This window comes from Balaenoptera physalus, assembly GCF_965194825.1.
Source record: "Balaenoptera physalus genome assembly, chromosome: 4".
NCBI lineage: Eukaryota > Metazoa > Chordata > Mammalia > Artiodactyla > Balaenopteridae > Balaenoptera > Balaenoptera physalus.
This window is the reverse complement of record NC_138891.1, coordinates 12227947-12244423: the sequence shown is the minus strand read 5'-3', so window position 1 is coordinate 12244423 and position 16477 is coordinate 12227947. Positions and strand designations below refer to the sequence as shown.

At 40.1% G+C, this 16477-nt stretch overlaps 1 protein-coding gene across 1 annotated transcript in view; it reads right to left on the bottom strand.

The window, feature by feature from the left end:
* NEK11 (NIMA related kinase 11) overlaps positions 1 to 14491 on the bottom strand; it is a 306979-nt gene extending 292488 nt beyond the window's left edge. The window contains 1 exon segment of the mRNA XM_082459368.1: positions 14287 to 14491. Coding sequence (XP_082315494.1) covers positions 14287 to 14456 — 170 coding nt within the window. The 5' untranslated portion in view covers positions 14457 to 14491.
* Positions 14492 to 16477: the final 1986 nt, after the last annotated feature.

Genomic DNA, 16477 nt, shown 5'->3' with positions numbered 1-16477 from the left:
TCAGACTTTGAAGCCTAGTAGAATTGATTGCAGGACTTCGACAGGACTGGGGGAAACAGAGACCCCACTCTTGGAGGGCGCACACAAAATAGTGTGCGCATCGGGACCCAGGGGAAGGAGCAGTGACCCCGGGGGAGACTGAACCAGACCTACCTGCTAGTGTTGGAGGGTCTCCTGCAGAGGCGAGGGGTGGCTCTGTTTCACTGTGGGGACAAGGACACTGGCGGCAGAAGTTCTGGGAAGTACTCCTTGGCGTGAGCCCTCCCAGAGTCTGTCATTAGCCCCACCAAAGAGCGCAGGTAGGCTCCAGGGTTGGGTTGCCTCAGGCAAAACAACCAATAGGGAGGGAACCCAGCCCCACCCATCAGCAGACAAGTGGATTACAGTTTTACTGAGCTCTGACCACCACAGCAACAGCCAGCTCTACCCACCACCAGAGCCTCCCATCAAGCCTCTCAGATAGCCTCAACCACCAGAGGGCAGACAGCAGAAGCAAGAAAAACTATAATCTTGCAGCCTGTGGAACAAAAACCACATTCACAGAAAGATAGACAAGATGAAAAGGCAGAGGGCTATATACCAGATGAAGGAACAAGAAAAAACCCCAGAAAAACAACTAAATGAAGTGGAGATAGGCAACCTTCCAGAAAAATAATTCAGAATAATGATAGTGAAGATGATCCAGGACCTCGGAATAAGAGTGGAGGCAAAGATCGAGAAGATGCACGAAATGTTTAACAAAGACCTAGAAGAATTAAAGAACAAACAAACAGAGATGAACAATACAATAACTGAAATGAAAACTACACTAGAATGAATCAATAGCAGAATAACTGAGGCAGAAGAACGGATAAGTGACCTGGAAAACAGAATGGTGGAATTCACTGCTGTGGAACAGACTAAAGAAAAAAGAATGAAAAGAAATTAAGACAGCCTAAGAGACCTCTGGGACAACATTAAACGCAACAACATTTGCATTATAGGGGTCTCAGAAGAAGAGAGAGAGAAAGGACCAGAGAAAATATTTGAAGAGATTATAGTCGAAAACTTCCCTAACATGGGAAAGGAAATAGCCATCCAAGTCCAGGAAGCGCAGCGAGTCCCATACAGGATAAATCCAAGGAGAAACACACCGAAACACACAGTAATCAAATTGGCAAAAATTAAAGACAAAGAAAAATTATTGAAAGCAGCAAGGGAAAAATGACAAATAACATACAAGGGAACTCCCATAAGGTTAACAGCTGATTTCTCAGCAGAAACTCTACAAGCCAGAAGGGAGTGGCATGATATACTTAAAGTGATGAAAGGGAAGAACCTACAACCAAGATTACTCTACCCAGCAAGGATCTCATTTAGATTTGATGGAGAAATCAAAAGCTTTACAGACAAGCAAAAGCTAAGAGAATTCAGCACCACCAAACCAGCTCTACAACAAATGCTAAAGGAACTTCTCTAAGTGGGAAACACAAGAGAAGTAAAGGACCTACAAAAACAAACCCAAAACATTTAAGAAAATGGTAATAGGAACATACATATCGATAATTACCTTCAACGTGAATGGATTAAATGCTCCAACCAAAAGACACAGGCTCATTGAATGGATACAAAAGTAAGACCCATATATATGCTGTCTACAAGAGACCCACTTCAGACCTAGGGACACATATAGACTGAAAGTGAGGGGATGGAAAAAGATATTCCATGCAAATGGAAATCAAAAGAAAGCTGGAGCAGCAATACTCATATCAGATAAAATAGACTTTAAAATAAAGAATGTTACAAGAGACAAAGAAGGACACTACATAATGATCAAGGGATCAATCCAAGAAGAAGATACAACAATTATAAATATATATGTACCCAACATAGGAGCACCTCAATACATAAGGCAACTGCTAACAGCTATAAAAGAGGAAATCGACAGTAACACAATAATAGTGGGGGACTTTAACACCTCACTTACACCAATGGACAGATCATCCAAAATGAAAATAAATAAGGAAACAGTAGCTTTAAATGACACAACAGACCAGATAGATTTAATTGATATTTATAGGACATTCCATCCAAAACCAGCAGATTAAACTGTCTTTTCAAGTGCACACGGAACATTCTCCAGGATAGATCACATCTTGGGTCACAAATCAAGCCTCAGGAAATTTAAGAAAATTGAAATCATATCAAGCATCTTTTCTGACCACAATGCTATGAGATTAGAAATGAATTACAGGGAAAAAAATGTAAAAAACACAAACACATGGAGGCTAAACAATATGTTACTAAATAACCAAGAGATCACTGAAGAAATCAAAGAGGAAATCAAAAAATACCTAAAGACAAATGACAATGAAAACACCACGATCCAAAACCTATGGGATGCAGCAAAAGCAGTTCTAAGAGGGAAGTTTATAGCTATACAAGACTACCTCAAGAAACAAGAAAAATCTCAAGTAAACAATCTAACCTTACACCTAAAGGAACTACAGAAAGAAGAAAAAACAAAACCCAAACTTAGCAGAAGGAAAGAAATCATAAAGATCAGAGCAGAAATAAATGAAATAGAAACAAAGAAAACAATAGCAAAGATCAATAAAACTAAAAGCTGGTTCTTTGAGAAGATAAACAAAATTGATAAGCCATTAGCCAGACTCATCAAGAAAAAGAGGGAGAGGACTCAAATCAATAAAATTAGAAATGAAAACGGAGGAGTTACAACAGACACCGCAGACATACAAAGCATCATAAGAGACTACTACAAGCAACTCTATGCCAATAAAATGGACAACCTGAAAGAAATGGACAAATTCTTAGAAAGGTACAACCTTCCAAGACTGAACCAGGAAGAAACAGAAAATATGAACAGACCAATCACAAGTAATGAAATTGAAACTGTGATTAAAAATCTTCCAACAAACAAAAGTCCAGGACCAGAAGGCTTCACAGGTGAATTCTATCAAACATTTAGAGAAGAGCTAACACCCATCCTTCTCAAAGTCTTCCAAAAAATTGCAGAGGAAGGAACACTCCCAAACTCGTTCTATGAGGCCACCATCACCCTGATACCAAAACAGACAAAGACACTACAAAAAAAGAAAATTACAGACCAATATCACTGATGAATATAGATGCAAAAATCCTAAACAAAATACTAGGAAACAGAATCCAACAACACATTAAAAGGATCATACACCACGATCAAGTGGGATTTATCCCAGGGATGCAAGGATTCTTCAATATACGCAAATCAATCAATGTGATACACCATATTAACAAACTGAAGAATAAAAACCGTATGATCATCTCAATAGATGCAGAAAAAGCTTTTGACAAAATTCAACACCCACTTATGATAAAAACTCTCCAGAAAGTGGGCACAGAGGGAACCTACCTCAACATAATAAAGGCCATATATGACAAACCCACAGCAAACATCATTCTCAATGGTGGAAAACTGAAAGCATTTCCTCTAAGATCAGGAACGAGACAACGATGTCCACTCTCACCACTGTTATTCAACATAGTTTTGGAAGTCCTAGCCACTGCAATCAGAGAAGAAAAAGGCATAAAAGGAATACAAATTGGAAAAGAAGAAGTAAAACTGTCACTGTTTGCAGATGACATGATACTATACATAGAGAATCCTAAAAATGTCACCAGAAAACTACTAGAGCTAATCAATGAATTTGGTAAAGTAGCAGGATACAAAATTAATGCACAGAAATCTCTTGCATTTCTATACACTAATGATGAAAAATCTGAAAGTGAAATTAAGAAAACACTCCCATTTACCATTGCAACAAAAAGAATAAAATATCTAGGAATAAACCTACCTAAGGAGACAAAAGATATGTATGCAGAAAATTATAAGACGCTGATGAAAGAAATTAAAGATGATACAAATAGATGGAGAGATATACCATGTTCTTGGATTGGAAGAATCAACATTGTGAAAATGACTCTACTACCCAAAGCAATCCACAGATTCAATGCAATCCCTATCAAACTACCACTGGCATTTTTCACAGAACTAGAACAAAAAATGTCACAATTTGTATGGAAACACAAAAGACCCTGAATAGCCAAAGCAATCTTGAGAAAGAAAAATGGAGCTGGAGGAATCAGGCTCTCTGACTTCAGACTATAGTACAAAGCTATAGTAATCAAGACAGTATGGTACTGGCACAAAAACAGAAATATAGATCAATGGAACAGGATATAAAGCCCAGAGATAAACCCACACACATATGGTCACCTTATCTTTGATAAAGGAGGCAAGAATATACAGTGGAGAAAAGACAGCCTCTTCAGTAAGTGGTGCTGGGAAAATTGGACAGCTACATGTAAAAGAATGAAATTAGAATACTCCCTAACACCATACACAAAAATAAACTCAAAATGGATTAAAGACCTAAATGTAAGACCAGACACTATAAAGCTCTTAGAGGAAAACATAGGAAGAACACTCTTTGACATAAATCACAGCAATATCTTTTTTGATCCACCTCCTAGAGTAATGGAAATAAAAACAAAAATAAATAAATGGGACCTAATGAAACTTCAAAGCTTTTGCACAGCAAAGGAAACCATACACAAGACGAAAAGACAGCTCTCAGAATGGGAGAAAATATTTGCAAACGAATCAACAAAGGATTAATCTCCAAAATATATAAACAGCTCATTTAGCTCAATATTAAAGAAAGAAACAACCCAATCCAAAAATGGGCAGAAGACCTAAATAGACATTTCTCCAAAGAAGACATACAGATGGCCAAGAAGCACATGAAAAGATGCTCAACATCACTAATTATTAGAGAAATGCAAATCAAAACTACAGTGAGGTATCACCTCACACCAGTTAGAATGCACATCATCAGAAAATCTACAAACAACAAATGCTGGAGAGGGTGTGGAGAAAAGGGAACCCTCTTGCACTGTTGGTGGGAATGTAAATTGATACAGCCACTATGGAGAACAGTATGGAGGTTCCTTAAAAAACTAAAAATAGATTTACCAAATGATCCAGCAATCCCACTACTGGGCATATACCCAGAGAAAACCATAATTCAAAAAGACACATGCACCCCAGTGTTCACTGCAGCACTATTTACAATAGCCAGGTCATGCAAGCAACTTAAATGCCCATCAACAGACGAATGGATAAAGAAGTTGTGGTACGTATATACAATGGAATATTACTCAGCCATAAAAAGGAACGAAATTGAGTCATTTGTTGAGACGTGGATGGATCTAGAGACTGTCATACAGAGTGAAGTAAGTCAGAAAGAGAAAAACAAATATCGTATATTAACGCATGTGTGTGGAACCTAGAAAAATGGTACAGATGAGCCGGTTTGCAGGGCAGAAGTTGAGACACAGACGTAGAGAACAGACATATGGACACCAAGGGGGGAAAACTGCGGTGGGGTGGGGATGGTGGTGTGCTGAATTGGGCGATTGGGATTGACATGTATACACTGATGTGTATAAAACTGATGCCTAATAAGAACCTGCAGTATGAAAAAACAAACAAAACAACTAATACTAAAGTTTCATTGGGTTATTTGTATGGAAATATGTTAATATAAATGTTTCAGACATTACATGAAATTTCTAAAAATCTTATATGTTCTGGTATAATGTTATAAGTCATAATTCTAGTTATTACTTTAAAATGTACATCTCAGAAATAACTAAATTTCTTTGTCAATTGCATTATTATGAACTTTCATCAAATCTTTAACCGTGGTCATTTCTAAGTCTTTTGTCATTTACAGACAGTTCTGGGTGTACTCTGATGCTTTTGCAAATATGTTCATATAAAAGGGTTTCATCTTCAAGGAATTCATGGAAAAGACTGACAAGTACAGGTTTCTGGTAACTGACTGTACTGTTGAACTGAATGAATAAGGATTTTCAGAACTCTAATGAAAAACTGATGAACTCATAAAAGTGCTAACAAAAGATCAAGATAAAAACAATTAATTACATGGGACTGAGTGAACTGATGAGGATGATTATAATTTTTGTGACTTTCTGTTTGAATTAAAAAAAAAATCCCACAAGGACTCAAGGGCAAAGAATATACAAATCAATTTTCACTGCAAAGTAAAGGAGCTGTTACAGTGGCGGATTACTGGACTGAATGTCAATATTATAACATAGTATGAGTGTGTTTCGTGTTTGGTAAGTGCAATCATTGTTGCTTTTGTTGTGGTCATCCATTTACAATGCTCAGTGTCAGTCTATTTATCTCTTGTAAAAATAAAATACAGTGAGTGTGTGTGAAAAAAAAAAAGAAAAAAAAATCAAAGGAAAGGAAGTAACAAGAGGGTCATCAATATAAGATAATTTTAGATGGGAGCCCCTGTTTGGTTTAAATGTCTAATTTGAGGGCTGTATGACTACAGACTTTGAAAACCTCCTCCATGGGAAAAAGCCAAGCAAAGTCAATACCGTATTTCCTTCAGTACACTCCATTCACCTCAAATGTGAATTACCATCGATTTGCATTTCCTAACATTTCTAAAAATGCAGTCATTATAAACAATTCTTATCTTCTCATTCAAGTCCCAATCAAGTTAAGTGGAAGCAAGGCTGTAATTGAGACTTTGGTACGCATAAAAGTCTTACTTTCACATAATCTACCCCATTTCCCTACTCTAGGTCACTTGAGTACTTCACTCACCTGCTGAAATGCCTTTAAAAATCTCATCTGGAGGAGGAGAGAAGATGGCGGAAGAGTAAGACACAGAGATCACCTTCCTTCCCACAGATACAGTAGAAATACATCTACACGTGGAACTGCTCCTACAGAACACCCACTGAACGCTGGCAGAAAACGTCCGACCTCCAAAAAGGCAAGAAACTCCCCCCGTACTTGGGTAGGGCAAAAGAAAAAAGAAATAACAGAGACAAAAGAATAGGGACGGCACCTGCACCAACGGGAGGGAGCTGTGAAGGAGGAAAGATTTCCACGCACTAGGAAGCCCCTTCGCGGGCAGAGACTGCGAGTGGCAGAGGGGGGAAGCTTCGGAGCCACGGAGGAGAGCGCAGCCACAGGGGTGCGGAGGGCAAAGCGGAGAGGTTCCCGCACGGAGGAGCAGTGCCGACCAGCACTCTCCAGCCCGAGAGGCTTGTCTGCTCCCCCCGCCGGGGCGGGTGGGGCTGGGAGCTAAGGCTCGGGCTTCGGAGGTCGGATCGCAGGGAGAGGACTGGGGTTGGCGGCGTGAACACAGCCTGAAGGGGTTAGTGCACCACAGCTAGCCGGGAGTGAGTCCGGGAAAAAGTCTGCAGCTGCCGAAGAGGCAAGAGACTTTTTCTTCCCTCTTTGTTTCCTGGTGCGCGAGGAGAGGGGATTCAGAGCGCCGCCTAAACGAACTTCAGAGACTGGCGCGAGCCGCGGCTACCAGCGCGGATCCCACAGCAACAGGGGCGCAGAGGGAAAAACGGAGAGACTCCCGCACAGAGGCTCGGCGCCGAGCAGCGCTCACCAGCCCGAGAGGCTTGTCTGCTCACCCGCCGGGGCAGGCGGGGCTGGGAGCTGAGGCTCGGCTTCGGTCGGATCGCAGGGAGAGGACTGGGGCTGGCGGCGTGAACACAGCCTGAAGGGGTTGGCGCACCACAGCTGGCTGGGAGGGAGACCGGGAAAAAGTCTGCAGCTGCCAAAGAGGCAAGAGACTTTTTCTTCCCTCTTTGTTTCGCGGCGCGCAGGGAGAGGGGATTCAGAGCGCCGCCTAAACGAGCTCCAGAGAAAGGCGCGAGCCGCGGCGATCAGCGCGGACCCCAGAGACGGGCGTGAGACGCTGGGGCTGCTGCTGCCGCCTCCAAAAAGCCTCTGTGCGAGCACAGGTCACTCTCCACACCGTCCCTCCCGGTAGCCTGTGCAGCCCGCCACTGCCAGGGTCCCGTGATCCGGGGACAACTTCCCCAGGAGAACGCACTGCGCGCCTCAGGCTGGTGCAACGTCACGCCGGCCTCTGACGCCGCAGGCTCGCCCCGCCTCCTCCATGCCCCTCCCTCCCTGCGGCCTGAGTGAGCCAGCGCCCCCAAAGCAGCTGCTCCTTTAACTCCGTCCTGTCTGGGTGGGGAATAGACGCCCTCAGGCGACCTACACGCAGAGGCGGGTCCAAATCCAAAGCTGAACCTCAGGAGCTGTGCGAACAGGGAAGAGAAGGGGAAATCTCTCCCAGCAGCCTCAGAAGCAGCGGATTAAAACTCCACAAACAACTTGATGTGCCTGCATCTGTTGAATACCTGAATAGACAACGAATCATCCCAAATACACGAGGTGGACTTTGGGAGGAGGATATATTAATTTTTCCCCTTTTCCTTTTTTTTGTGAGTGTATATGTATATGCTTCTGGGTGAGATTTTGTCTGTATAGCTTTGCTTTACAATAGCTTTATTTTACTTCACTATATTATAGCCTCTTTCTTTCTTTCTTTCTATTTTTTCTCCCTTTTACTCTGAGCCGTGTGGACGAAAGGCTCTTGGTGCTCCAGCCAGGCATCAGGGCCGTGCCTCTGAGGTGGGAGAGCCAACTTCAGGACACTGGTCCACAAGAGACCTCCCAGCTCCACGTAATACCAAACGGCAAAAATCTCTCAGAGATCTCCATCTCAACATCAAGACCCAGCATCACTCAATGACCAGCAAGCTACAGTGCTGAACACCCTATGCCAAACAACTAGCAAGACAGGAACACAGCCCCATCCATTAGCAGAGAGGCTGCCTAAAATCATAATAAGGCCACAGACACCCCAAAATACACCACCAGACATGGACGTGCCCACCAGAAAGACAAGATCCAGCCTCATCCACCAGAGCTCAGGCACTAGTTCCCTACACCAGGAAGCCTACACAACCCACTGAACCAACCTTAGCCACTGGGGACAGATACCAAAACAACGGGAACTACAAACCTGCAGCCTGTGAAAAGGAGACCCCAAACACAGTAAGATAAGCAAAATGAGACGACAGAAAAACACACAGCAGATGAAGGAGCAGGGTCAAAACACACCAGCCTTAACAAATGAAGAGGAAATAGGTAGTCTACCTGAAAAAGAATTCAGAATAATGATAGTAAGGATGATCCAAAATCTTGGAAATAGAATGGACAAAATGCAAGAAACATTTAACAAGGACGTAGAAGAACTAAAGAGGAACCAAGCAATGATGAAAAACACAATAAATGAAATTAAAAATACTCTAGATGGGATCAATAGCAGAATAACTGAGGCAGAAGAAAGGATAAGTGACCTGGAAGATAAAATGGTGGAAATAACTACTACAGAGCAGGATAAAGAAAAAAGAATGAAAAGAACTGAGGACAGTCTCAGAGACCTCTGGGACAACATTAAACGCACCAACATTCGAATTATAGGGGTCCCAGAAGAAGAAGAGAAAAAGAAAGGGACTGAGAAAATATTTGAAGAGATTATAGTTGAAAACTTCCCTAATATGGGAAAGGAAATAGTTAATCAAGTCCTGGAAGCACAGAGAGTCCCATACAGGATAAACCCAAGGAGAAACATGCCAAGACACATATTAATCAAACTGTCAAAAATTAAATATAAGGAAAACATATTAAAGGCAGCAAGGGAAAAAGAGCAAATAACACACAAGGGAATCCCCATAAGGTTAACATCTGATCTTTCAGCAGAAACTCTGCAAGCCAGAAGGGAGTGGCAGGATATACTTAAAGTGATGAAGGAGAAAAACCTACAACCAAGGTTACTCTACCCAGCACGGATCTCATTCAGATTCAATGGAGAATTTAAAACCTTTACAGACAAGCAAAAGCTGAGAGAGTTCAGCACCACCAAACCATCTTTACAACAAATGCTAAAGGAACTTCTCTAGGCAAGAAACACAAGAGGAGGAAAACACCTACAATAACAAACCCAAAACATTTAAGAAAATGGGAATAGGAACATACATATCGATAATTACCTTGAATGTAAATGGATTAAATGCTCCCACCAAAAGACACAGGCTGGCTGAATGGATACAAAAACAAGACCCATATATATGCTGTCTACAAGAGACCCACTTCAGACCTAGAGACACATACAGACTGAAAGTGAGGGGATGGAAAAAGATATTCCATGCAAATGGAAATCAAAAGAAAGCTGGAGTAGCAATTCTCATATCAGACAAAATAGACTTTAAAATAAAGACTATTACAAGAGACAAAGAAGGACACTATATAATGATCAAGGGATCGATCCAAGAGGAAGCTATAACAATTGTAAATATTTATGCACCCAACATAGGAGCACCTCAATACATAAGGCAAATACTAACAGCCATAAAAGGGGAAATCGACAGCAACACAATCATAGTAGGGGACTTTAACACCCCACTTTCACCAATGGACAGATCATCCAAAATGAAAAGAAATAAGGAAACACAAGCTTTAAATGATACATTAAACAATATGGACTTAATTGATATTTATAGGACATTCCACCCGAAAACAACAGAATACACATTTTTCTCAAGTGATCATGGAACATTCTCCAGGATAGATCATATCTTGGGTCACAAATCAAGCCTTGGTAAATTTAAGAAAATTGAAATCGTATCAAGTATCTTTTCTGACCACAACGCTATGAGACTAGATATCAATTACAGGAAAAGATCTGTAAAAAATACAAACACATGGAGGCTACACAATACATTACTTAATAACGAAGTGATCACTGAAGAAATCAAAGGGGAAATCAAAAAATACCTAGAAACAAATGACAATGGAGGTACGACGACCCAAAACCTATGGGACGCAGCAAAAGCAGTGCTAAGAGAGAAGTTTATAGCAATACAAGCCTACCTCAAGAAACAGGAAACATCTCGAATAAACAACCTAACCTTGCACCTGAAGCAATTAGAGAAAGGAGAACAAAAAAACCCCAAAGCCAGCAGAAGGAAAGAAATTATAAAGTTCAGGTCAGAAATAAATGAAAAAGAAATGAAGGAAACAATAGCAAAAATCAATGAAACTAAAAGCTGGTTCTTTGAGAAGATAAACAAAATTGATAAACCATTAGCCAGACTCATCAAGAGAAAAAAGGAGAAGACTCAGATAAATAGAATTAGAAATGAAAAAGGAGAAGTAACCACTGACACTGCAGAAATACAAAAGATCATGAGAGATTACTACAAGCAACTCTATGCCAATAAAATGGACAACCTGGAAGAAATGGACAGATTCTTAGAAATGCACAAACTGCCAAGACTGAACCAGGAAGAAATAGAAAATATGAACAGACCAATCACAAGCACTGAAATTGAAACTGTGATTAAAAACCTTCCAACAAACAAAAGCCCAGGACCAGATGGCTTCACAGGTGAATTCTATCAAACATTTAGAGACGAGCTAACACCTATCCTTCTCAAACTCTTCCAAAATATTGCAGAGGGAGGAACACGCCCAAACTCATTCTACGAGGCCACCATCACCCTGATACCAAAACCAGACAAAGATGTCACAAAGAAAGAAAACTACAGGCCAATATCACTGATGAACATAGATGCAAAAATCCTCAACAAAATACTAGCAAACAGAATCCAACAGCACATTAAAAGGATCATACACCATGATCAAGTGGGGTTTATCCCAGGAATGCAAGGATTCTTCAATATACGCAAATCAATGAATGTGATACACCATATTAACAAATTGAAGGAGAAAAACCATATGATCATCTCAATAGACGCAGAGAAAGCTTTCGACAAAATTCAACACCCATTTATGATAAAAGCCCTGCAGAAAGTAGGCATAGAGGGAACTTTCCTCAACATAATAAAGGCCATATATGACAAACCCACAGCCAACATTGTCCTCAATGGTGAAAAACTGAAACCATTTCCACTAATATCAGGAACAAGACAAGGTTGCCCACTCTCACCACTATTATTCAACATAGTTTTGGAAGTGTTAGCCACAGCAATCAGAGAAGACAAAGAAATAAAAGGAATCCAAATCGGAAAAGAAGAAGTAAAGCTGTCACTACTTGCAGATGACATGATACTATACATAGAGAATCCTAAAGATGCTACCAGAAAACTCCTAGAGCTAATCAATGAATTTGGTAAAGTAGCAGGATACAAAATAAATGCACAGAAATCTCTTGCATTTCTATACACTAATGACGAAAAATCTGAAAGTGAAATTAAGAAAACACTCCCATTTACCACTGCAACAAAAAGAATAAAATATCTAGGAATAAACCTACCTAAGGAGACAAAAGACCTGTATGCAGAAAATTATAAGACACTGATGAAAGAAATTAAATATGATACAAATAGATGGAGAGATATACCATGTTCCTGGATTGGAAGAATCAACATTGTGAAAATGACTCTACTACCCAAAGCAATCTACAGATTCAATGCAATCCCTATCAAACTACCACTGGCATTTTTCACAGAACTAGAACAAAAAATGTCACAATTTGTATGGAAACACAAAAGACCCCGAATAGCCAAAGCAATCTTGAGAACGAAAAATGGAGCTGGGGGAATCAGGCTCCCTGACTTCAGACTATACTACAAAGCTTCAGTAATCAAGACAGTTTGGTACTGGCACAAAAACAGAAATATAGATCAATGGAACAGGATAGAAAGCCCAGAGATCAACCCACACACATATGGTCACCTTATCTTTGATAAAGGAGGCAAGCATATACAGTGGAGAAAAGACAGCCTCTTCAATAAGTGGTGCTGGGAAAATTGGACAGGTACATGTAAAAGTATGAAATTAGAACACTCCCTGACACCATGCACAAAGATAAACTCAAAATGGATTAAAGACCTAAGTGTAAGGTCAGACACTATCAAACTCTTAGAGGAAAACATAGGCAGATCACTCTATGACATACATCACAGCAAGATTCTTTTTGACCCAGCTCCCAGAGAAATGGAAATAAGAACACAAATAAACAAATGGGACCTAATGAAATTTAAAAGCTTTTGCACAGCAAAGGAAACCATAAACAAGACCAAAAGACAACCATCAGAATGGGAGAAAATATTTGCAAATGAAGCAACTGACAAAGGATTAATCTCCAAGATTTACAAGCAGCTCATGCAGCTCAATAACAAAAAAACCAACAACCCAATCCAAAAATGGGCAGAAGACCTAAATAGACATTTCTCCAAAGGAGATATACAGATGGCCTACAGACACATGAAAGAATGCTCAACATCATTAATCATTAGAGAAATGCAAATCAAAACTACAATGAGATATCATCTCACACCGGTCAGAATGGCCATCATCAAAAAATCTAGAAACAATAAATGCTGGAGAGGGTGTGGAGAAAAGGGAACACTCTTGCACTGTTGGTGGGAATGTAAATTGATACAGCCACTATGGAGAACAGTATGGAGGTTCCTTAAAAAACTACAAATAGAACTACCATACGACCCAGCAATCCCAATACTGGGCATATACCCTGAGAAAACCATAGGTCAAAAAGAGTCATGTACCAAAATGTTCATTGCAGCTCTATTTACAATAGCCAGGACATGGAAGCAACCTAAATGTCCATCGACAGATGAATGGATAAAGAAGATGTGGCACATATATACAATGGAATATTACTCAGCCATAAAAAGAAATGAAATGGAGGTATTTGTAATGAGGTGGATGGAGTTAGAGTCTGTCATACAGAGTGAAGTAAGTCAGAAAGAGAAAAACAAATACAGTATGCTAACACATATATACGGAATCTAAGGGAAAAAAAAAAAAAAAGGCCATGAAGAACCTAGTGGCAAGACGGGAATAAAGACACAGACCTACTAGAGAATGGACTTGAGGATATGGGGAGGGGGTGGGGTGAGATGTGACAGGGTAAGAGAGTGTCATGGACATATATACACTACCAAATGTAAAATAGATAACTAGTGGGAAGCAGCCACATAACACAGGGAGATCAGCTCGGTGCTTTGTGACCACCTAGAGGGGTGGGATGGGGAGGGTGGGAGGGAGGGAGATGCAAGAGGGAAGAGAAATGGGAACATATTGTATATGTATAACTGATTCACTTTGTTATAAAGCAGAAGCTAACACACCATTGTAAGGCAATTATACTTCAATAAAGATGTTTAAAAAAAAAAAATCTCATCTGAAGACATCATTCAAGGAGATTTTCTATCTCTTACTAAATTCTTACTTTAATGCAAAAAGCAAAGTAAACATTACTCCGTGCTTTTAATCAGCTAAGAGCTGCACACACACAGCAACCAACTCAAGGTTTGCATGAAGTATTTTTTACTTACAATTCCTCTCCTTGTTTGGCATTCTTGTCTGACACTAGATAGACGGATCCAAAAGTTCCACTGCCAAGTTTCTGTTGAAGCATGTATCTTCTTGCGATCAAGGGCTTTGGACATGTGGAAGCAGCTATTGATCCACTCACACACTTAGCAGCCTCTCGGAATTTCAGCATTGCTCCAAACAAGAGAGAACTGTTTGTTTGCTTATCGAAACTCAACATGCAAGTCTCCTAGGAGATGGTCAAATGCATCCAAGTAGCATCAGTCAATGCCTTAAAGAGGAAAAATCCAGTGGTCAGGTCTAACGGGTGCTGAACTATTCCTAACAAAGAGTGTAAGTTTCTGACAGTGATACCTGTACCTTGATTGGTGGACTAACAACCCAATATTGGTTAACTTTAATTGAGAAAATGTTAAAAGGTAGAGATACTGCAGATTCCAATAGAAGGCAGTCTTTCACAAAAACAGAGCCTTCCCTCAGGCATCTAAATTTGGCAGAACTGAATAACAGTCAACTTTCCCCAAAGTTCTGAGATGTATATATGTTTTCCAATCAATAATCTATTTAAGACTTTATACTCCCCACCTACTTTTTAAAAAACATCCAAGTATTAGAACTTTATAATTTCCTAAAATCTACATATCTGCATCAAGCTTTACGTATTCTTTCTTCCCACCTTATGTCTATTTTGATTAATAAATGGTGAGTTAGGATTAAACCAGAAATTAGCATATTGCTGGTTTCTTTCGATTTTTTTTTCTGTAGACTTTAAACCATGATATTTGCATTTATCAGATGTGAAGAGGGATATGGATTCGAAATGAATTTTTTCCTATCCTAAGCAAATTCTGATCCAGTTTCTGAAGTTTTTTATTATGCACACTGTGTATAGAGTAATCTCCCTGGATTGGAAACAAGATGTGTCACAAATGCAGTTCAAATCTAAAATTGTATTTTAATGTTAGCTGAACATAAATTTGTTATAGGTAAATCTGTAATTTCTCAAAAAGCTATAAATGTACAGCGGAATTATGAAAGGCAGGACTGTTTCATATGAGTATGTGCATGGTAAAATCACTTTTATTTCATCAAAATGTAAAATGTTTTGTTAGTAATTATGAAAAGTGGGTTTTATTTTAAATCTATAAGAAAAACATGATTTTAATAACTAATGAGAACAGACTGTGTAGTACAGGGAACTCTATTCAATGCTCTGTGGTGGCCTAAATGGGAAGGAAGAGGGGATATATGTACACGTGTGGCTGATTCACTTTGCTGTACAGCAGAAACTAACACAACATTGTAAAGCAACTATACTCCAACAAAAAAAAAAAAAAAAGGAAAGAAAACATGATTTTAAATTGAAGACTGTGCTCTGGAGTCAGGTCAGTCCATATTCAACAATTCCAAAGCTATAAGACAAAAACCTATTGTGCATAATGACAAAACAAGATGCTATCTGTGTACTTTGGGGTACATGGCCAGCGGGCTTCATCATGGTGGTGGCCAATTACAAATATCCTTGGAACAGAACATAAACAAGGAAATGTCTATTTACAGCATTTCCCTTCTTGAAATAATGTATTAATCAGTTAAGTTTCACCTAATGCCAGTGAGAAGGAAAACTAGTAATCAGAGAAGGAAGGAAGGGAGGGAGGGAGAAACCAAATCACCTAAGTGGCTATGTGATCACGACAATACTAAAACATCAGCATCGGGTTGGAACTTCAGAGCTGGGGCCCATACCTCAAAATGCCTGAATTATGTGGGATTATCAAGATTACAGAAAATATTAGTGAAATCTACTGCTGAAAAAACAACTGGAGAGCAGGGCTCTCAATGTGTCTGTGTGCTTCCTCTGATCACATAAAAGTGATGCTTTCTGGCCAAATTAAGCTGTTAAGAAAAAAGTATGGACTCATAGCCTTTTCAACTGTAAAGGACCCTTTCAGTAATCCTCCTTACTGGAGATAAAGGTCCCTGTCTAGGGAAGGTCAGAATAGTTCTGAGAAGTCCAATTTCCCAGGGGCTCTCATTTGTAAATGAGTGTTTAAGCCCAGCAGTGTCTAAGCAATGTGTCCAGGCTACAGAGTACCTCGGGACTAGGCTCCCTCTGGCCCAGCCTCCCAGTCGCAGCCCGGCCGCCCCCTCCCCAGACCACTCAGTCTCCTCTGTGCGACCACAGAGCCACCC